The sequence below is a fragment of the Galeopterus variegatus genome, unplaced genomic scaffold, assembly GCF_000696425.1.
Source record: "Galeopterus variegatus unplaced genomic scaffold, G_variegatus-3.0.2 Scaffold15438, whole genome shotgun sequence".
Classification (NCBI taxonomy): Eukaryota; Metazoa; Chordata; class Mammalia; order Dermoptera; family Cynocephalidae; genus Galeopterus; species Galeopterus variegatus.
In genome coordinates this window covers 6,511-14,534 of record NW_007741549.1, presented here as the reverse complement: position 1 = coordinate 14,534, position 8,024 = coordinate 6,511, and the positions used below count along the sequence as shown (strand labels likewise).

General features: G+C 37.0%; 1 protein-coding gene across 1 annotated transcript; it reads left to right on the top strand.

The window, feature by feature from the left end:
* The first annotated feature begins 699 nt into the window (after positions 1–699).
* LOC103582260 (vomeronasal type-1 receptor 1-like) lies at positions 700–7,699 on the top strand. Its single transcript, XM_008563908.1, is given in 3 exon segments — positions 700–1,575; positions 1,577–1,630; positions 7,316–7,699. Coding segments are annotated over 3 exon segments (1,314 nt in total).
* The last annotated feature ends 325 nt before the right edge of the window (positions 7,700–8,024 follow it).

Genomic DNA, 8,024 nt, shown 5'->3' with positions numbered 1-8,024 from the left:
CTTGTGTATAAACAATCAGTCATCACAGTTTTAACTCCTCTAAGTTGTCTCTGGTTTACAGAAGCTGTATAAATTTTCACTCCACATCAACTGGCATTCGTGCTGTAGAATTAAATTTATTTTATTGTTTCTTTCCAAATTATTTCTGGAACTTTCTTTTTTTCCCTTGGCTTAAAATTCTTCTTTGATAAAGTACATATATACATATGTACACACACACGTGAACACATATACATACATACACACATATGTACATACATATAGTTGTAGTTTTTCTTAATACCTTTCAACTGTAATTGCTGAAATAAAAACTGTAATAAAAATTACAATTCTACCTATTGTAGCTAATCATCTTGAACAAATCCATCTATCTATAAAGTTAATGTGAATGTTTTGTGTCTTAATACTCCACAATCCCCTCCTTCTTCAGTAATCCAAGGTCTGAGGGTTGTTGTCAATTGGTGTGTATCCTTCCAGAAACATTTTGATTTATATATATCTACTCAGCAAAATCTCCTTTAAATAACTTCTATTTCACCCTCTTGCTTGTTTAAGGACATATTCTGAATGTGTATTTTAAGTAGGAAAAATGTGGTTTATGATAAGCCCTGGGGAAAACACGAAGATGGTAATATATAATTTTGATTTTCCTCCAAGTTTCTCTATTATTAAGAACAATTTCCACTTGATATTGATGTGATGGCCTCTTCCAACTTGAAAATGGGGATTATCTTCCTCATTCAGACAGGGGTGGGAATCCTGGGTAATTCCTTTCTTCTTTGTCTTTATAACCTCACTTTGTTCACTGGGCACAAGGTGAGACCCACAGACTTGATTCTCAAACAACTGGTCATAGCCAACAACTTGGTGCTTTTCTCCAAAGGGATCCCTCAGACCATGGCAGCTTTTGGATGGAACTATTTCCTGGATGATGTTGGATGTAAACTTGTCTTTTATTTACACAGAGTGGGCAGAGGAGTTTCCCTCAGCATCACCTGCCTGTTGGGTGGCTTCCAGGCCATTAGGCTTCATTCTAATATCTCTGGGTGGATGGAGCTCAGAATAAGATCCCCAAAGTGCATTGGCTTCTGCTGTTTTGTCTGCTGGATTATGCATTTCCTATTAAACATCTATATTCCTATGAAAGTAACTGGGCCATTGAACAGCAAAAACCTTAGTTTGAAAAAAATATATGGCTACTGTCCTGGGCTACCACTAGATAAATTTATAGGCTCAATAAATGTTGCCATGTATTTTTTCTTTGACTTTATGTGTTTGGGCCTCATGGCCTGGGCCAGTGGCTCGATGGTATTTGTCCTGCACAGGCACAAGCAGAGAGTCCAACACATTCACAGCCACAACCTTTCCTCTAAATCTTCCCATTAGGCCAGAGCCACGTGCACCATCCTGATCCTGGTGAGCACCTTTGTCTCCTTTTACTCTCTCTATTCTATTTTGTCTTTTTGCATAGCGCTTATTCTGAGTCCAAAACAGTGGCTGGTAAGCACTGCTGTGTTCACAGCATCATGTTTTCCTGCATTCAGCCCCTTTGTGCTCATCAGCACTGATGAGCGTTGTCTCTCAGTTCTACTTTGCCTGCTGGACGAGAAAAACAATTTTCCACAATCTAGTAAGATGGCAGTATATCTTTTATCTGTGCAGGTTACTACATTTTTAATTTTACCTTTTATTAATATATAGTAAACGATTTTATGCTAGTTACACTTCTAGAATTCTGTGATACACGGTGATTAAGAACAACAACATCCCATCTTCCTAGAGCTTATAGTTTAACCAAAATATGAGATTACCTATACATGCAAAGATAATCTACATATGCTATATTCCTCAGTGAAGTTCAAGGTCGTTTGTGAGAGTATAATGTAGGAAAATGAACTAGTTTGTGACCATAAGTAAAACATCACCTGTGTTGGGTTTATACAGGGCCTTCTAATAGTTTAAATATTTTTTTGTAAACATAGATGGAGGCTGCATCTTCCAAGGAAAATCACCTGGAATGTCCCATGTAGGAAATGCACATGCAGCCTCAGTGAATAACAAAAAATTCCCGTGTTCCTGGCAGAATATTGTAGATTAGATTTCTAAACTGTGTCCTAATAATAATGGTAGCCCAAGGCATGGGTTCAGTAACATGAGTGAATTACCACCTTTGCTTTTAGACATCGTTTAGTACATATATAATTAAATGTGTTTTATTTCAATAAACTTCCATTTCAGTTCTAATTCTAGTCAAGATGTTTTGGCTTAATGGTTATCAAACCTAATGTATTTCCAATTTTCAATCATGAGCTTTTATTAATTTAATGAAAGGCAAAATTTCAAAAGAGCTTGCACTTAATTTCTCACATTTACTTTCAAATATGAGTTTTCTTTTCAATGATCTAATTAGCTGTATTTAATTAATACTGCTCATATTGTCTTTAAAGATTTAAACTTAATCTTTTAATTTTTCTGAAGATTTCAGGCAATTTTACAACTGTTTTACAGTTACTTCTTTTTTAATGTTTTATTTTTTATTGAAACATAATTGATCGTATATATCTGTGGGATACAGCATTAAATATCAATACCTGTGCGCAATATGTGATGCTCAAATCAGGATAATTAGTATATTTAACACTACGCAATGTAATCATATTTTGTGGCCCTTTACCAATTTCTCACTACAGCCCCCTCCCACTCCCTCTTTCCCACTTCTAGAGGCCTAAGTTCCGTTCTCTCCTTTTGAAAGTTTGATGAATTATTGTGATCATTGTATCTTTCTTTTATTATTTACCTATTTTTTTAGCTTTCACTAACGAGTGAGGGTATGCAGTATTTCTCTTTCTGTGCCGGGCTTATTTCCCTTATCATAATTTTCACTAAGTTCACCCATGTTGCTGTGAGTGGCAGAATCTCATTCTTTTTTATGACAGATTAGTATTCCATTGTGTATATATACCACATTTTCCTTATCCAGTATCTGTTGATGGACATATAGGTTGATTCCAACTCTTGGCTATTGTAAATAGAGCTACAATGAACATGGGAGTGCAGCTATCCCTCTGACATGATGACTTCCATTCCTTTGGGTATATACCCAGAGCTAGAATTGCTGGGTTGGATGGCAGTCAAGTGGTCAGTGGGCTGCCTGCACAGTGGCCATGGCTGCTGCTGTGGTGGCAGGCCGCCCTTGCAGTGGCAGTAGCTGTGTTGGACCACCCCCATGGAAGTGGTGTTTGTGGCAGTGGCAGGGGCTGCCCATGGTTCCTGCTGAGGACCCCCCGTTTTATAGCTACTCTTGATAAACCCTAGGACTGAATTCTGTTTCTTGAGAATGTGTAGCCTTGTATTTGTTTGCACTCAAAAATGATGAGATTTAAAGGCCTTCTTAAGTCCAATTAATTTTTATAAGAATGTATACACTCTGCAACTATTTCTTGAGCAATAGTCTGTGATGAGGCCTTATTCTTGCCATAACCTCCATTCACACAGGCTTCACTATCAGGTGAGGGGTGTGTTTTTCCAATTCATACTGATTTCAATACTTTCCAAGTACCTAACCCAGGTTACAAACTGTCCTCTGTAATCGTAGGGTAATTTCTAGACCAATTAATTCCTGGATAATCGATGATGAAACACTGTGTATAACACTTTACCTTAGTCCAATCACACTTAATTCAGACAATAATCAATGAATCCACAGAAGATATAGCAGTTTAATTATCTACGATGACCCTGCCTCTCTGAGTCAATCAGACCCACTTCATAAAGCAGTGAGCACCCCCAGACATGCTCTAACACCTTCTGTCTCAATACTTTTCTCATCTTCATATCTGCCCTGTGTTCATATTTACCTGTTGGTTCTACAGTAGAGGTCACATTTTCTCTTTCAATAGTAGTTCTAAAATTATTTCATTTATATGAATTCACTAACAACATATCCACATAACTCACAGTATCCTCATGTACAACTGAAAGATTAGAAAGCACAGATTTACAGGCTATAAACTCCAGCCATCATTCCACAATAAAGCTTGACTCAAATACTGCACTGTCCAAGTTCCAGATCATGTTCTTTATGGAAATAGTTGGCTTCCTAGTAATTCTGATTATCACGCAGTTTTTAAATTAAATGAACCATTTTGGAAAAGATTTTTTTCGTTTTTGTGTTTTGTCATTTAATTTTATGCATTGATCTTTCACAGTGCTTCACCTCATTTTCACTCAGGCAATCGCTCTCTGGGTCTGAGGAATTGATACTGACACTGACTTTGTGTTTATGTCTCATGACTGTCCCTCACAACAGAGATCTTATTTGAAAGAGAACTGCCACTTAAGCCTAATATCCAGCCTTCTTTTTCTTCATTTTCTATTTCCATTTTTTTTCTCTTCTCCTGCTTTCTGTGTAATAGGTCAGGTGTGTTTCATCTCCATTAAATCTATACATTATATTTCTGTTTTTCAGTGGCTTCACTTAATATTTATTCATATCAATTTTTTCTTTATGCTCTATCGTGAAATATGATATTGGCATAGGGAATTGCTTAATGCATATTTAGAGTTTAGCAAATATATCTAAAATTGATGCTTAAGTACCTGAGGAACTATGAAGAATGTTAGCAGTGCCCTGCCATGTCCTGAATCCTCCATGCCAGACACTGTTTACACCTCCTCCAGGAGGAACCCAACATCCTGGTTTGGTGGGGGGAGGGGTGGGCAGCCGGCTGGTACAGGAATCTGAACCCTTGCTTGACCTTGGTGTTATCAGCACCATGCTCCCCAAGTGAGCTAACCGGTCAGCTCCAACATCCTGATTTTTAAAGTCAGCATCTCCTGGATTTTCTTGATGGTTTTGCCTACTTTTTATAAATTTCAAAATATAGTTTGGTTCTGTACATTATTGACATTTGTATGAATGGAATCATATGCTATGTTGGTCAGCTCCAACATCCTGATTTTTAAAGTCAGCATCTCCTGGATTTTCTTGATGGTTTTGCCTACTTTTTATAAATCTCAAAATATAGTTTGGTTCTGTACATTATTGACATTTGTATGAATGGAATCATATGCTATGTACTCTGTTCAGTCTTACTTCTCTTGCCCCATAAATGTCAGTAAGATACACTCATGTTGTTCCATTTGTCTCTGTATCATACATTTTCATTGCTGCTGAGTGCACCATTTCACAATTTCTCTCTCCATTCTGTGCTGATAGGCCTTTGTATTGCTTCCAGGTATTGGCAGTAACATCAGTGTTGCAATAAAAGTTTTTGTTCAACATAAGAGCTTTTTTTCTTAAGGAAGCAATTTCCTCCATCCTGAGTGTATGGTGTTCATTGCTGTTACATTGTGAATGAAGGAAAAATTGAGAAAATATTCAAAACAAGTATTCCATATGGCAAAGAAGTCACTCAGGTCATTGAATGAGTAAAATTCCAGCAGGTGTCTTTGTTTCACTGTCTTATTTGTTAATGAAGAGGTAATTTTTAGTTCAACTTTCATTAAACACGCACAGAGCAAAAAGATATGAACAAACATATCACTCAGGAAGATATACAGGGGGGCAAGTAAACTTATAAGTAAATGCTCAACATCATGAATCCTTAGGGAAATGCAATTAAAACCAGTGAGATACCATACACACTTATTAAAATAACTCAAATGAAAAAGACTAATCATACCAGGTATTAGCAAGCTTCAGAAGGAAGTGAAACTCTTATTCAATGTTGGCAGCAGTGTAAAAAGAAATAATATTTTAGATCATAGCTTGACAATTCTTAAAAAGTTAAATATTCACCTTACTCTATAACTCATTAATTGCACTCATTAACACAAGAGAAATGAAACGTGTAGCTGTTATTTGTAATAGGCAAAAAATGTAAACAACCCAAATGTCCATAACAGATGAATGGAATAAATAATGGTATATCCACACAACAGAATACTATTCAGCAATGAAAAGACTAAACTACTTTGTTGAATCTCAAAATAATTATGCAGCATAAATAAAACCAGTAAAAACAATAAACACTTTACAATTCCAATCATACCAAGTCGAACAGCCTAAAGTATCTACAAAAAAACTCTTGGAGGTGATAAATGAGTTCAGCACAGTAGCAGGATACAAAATCAACACACAAAAATCGGTAGCATTTCTATTCACCAATAGTGAACATGCAGAAAGAGAAATCAAGAAAGCCTGCCCATTTACAATAGCCACCAAAAAAATAAAATACCTAGGAATTAAGCTAACCAAGGATGTGAAAAATCTCTATAACGAGAACTACAAACCACTGCTGAGAGAAATTAGAGAGGATACAAGAAGATGGAAAGATATCCCATGTTCTTGGATTGGAAGAATCAACATAGTGAAAATGGCCATACTGCCCAAAGTGATATATAAATTCAATGCAATCCCCATCAAAATTCCAATGACATTTCTCTCAGAAATGGAAAGAACTCTCCAGACATTTGTATGGAATAACAAAAGACCTCGCATAGCCAAAGCAATGCTGAGCAAAAAAAATAAAGCTGGAGACATAACACTACCTGACTTTAAACTATACTACAAAGCTATAATAACCAAAACAGCATGGTACTGGTATAAAAACAGACACATTGATCAATGGAACAGAATAGAGAATCCAGAAATCAACCCACACACTTAAGGCCATCTGATCTTTGACAAAGGCACCAAGCCTATTCAATGGGGTCGGGACTGCCTCTTCAGCAAATGGTGCTGGGAGAACTGGATATCCATATGCAGGAGAATGAAACTAGACCCATACCTCTCACCATATACTAAAATCAACTCAAAATGGATTAAAGATTTAAATATACACCCTGAAACAATAAAACTTATTAAAGAAAACATAGGAGAAACACTTCAGCAAATAGGGCTGGACACAGACTTCATGAATACAACCCCAAAAGCACGGGCAACCAAAGGAAAAATAAACAAATGGGACTATATCAAACTAAAAAGCTTCTGCACAGCAAAAGAAACAATTAACAGAGCTAAAAGACAACAAACAGAGTGGGAGAAAATATTTGCAAAATACACATCCGACAAAGGACTAATATCCAGAATATATAAGGAACTCAAACAACTTTACAAGAAAAAAACAAGCAACCCAATCAAAACGAACAAGGTAACACCTTCCACTAAAGCCTTTCTCACATTCGCTTCACTCATAATCCCTATTTAGGTTGTGAAGTTTCTGGTGCTGAATCAGGACAGACCATTGTGAACAAGGTAACACCTTCCACTAAAGCCTTTCTCACATTCACTTCACTCATAATCCCTATTTAGGTTGTGAAGTTTCTGGTGCTGAATCAGGACAGACCATTGACTGAAGACTTTCCCACAATTGCTGCACATATAAGGCCTTTCTGTGCAATGGTAAACTTTCTGGTGTCAGATGAGGTTAGATCTTCAGCTAAAAGCTTTCTTACATTTGCTGCACTTATGAGGCCTTTCTCTGATGTGAATTTCTTGGTGCTGAACAAGTTGGGTGTTTTTGCTAAAGAATGCCCCACAATCCCTACACTCATGAGGCTTTTCTCCAGTGTAAACTATTTTGTGTTGAATGAGATCAAATTTGCAGCTAAAGGATTTTCCCACATTCACTGCACTCATAAGGTCTTTCTCCAGTGTGAACTGTCTGGTGTTGAATCAGGCCAGAGCTTTGACTAAAGTTTCCCACCTACCCTGCACTCATATGGCCTTTCTCCAGTGTGAACTCTATGATGTTTAATGAGGCTGGATGTGTCCCTAAAGAATTTCCCACATTCACCACACTTATAAGGTCTTGCTTCAGTATGAACTCTATGATGTTTAAAGAGGCTGAAGCTTTGGCCAAAATATTTCCCGTATTCACTGCATTCATAAGGCTTTTCTCCAGTGTGAATTCTCTTATGTGCAGTAAGCCTGGAGCTTTGGCTAAAGAATTTCCCACATGTGCTGCACTTATAAAGTCCTGCCCTAGTGTGAATTCTCTGGTGTTGAATAAAGCTGGAGA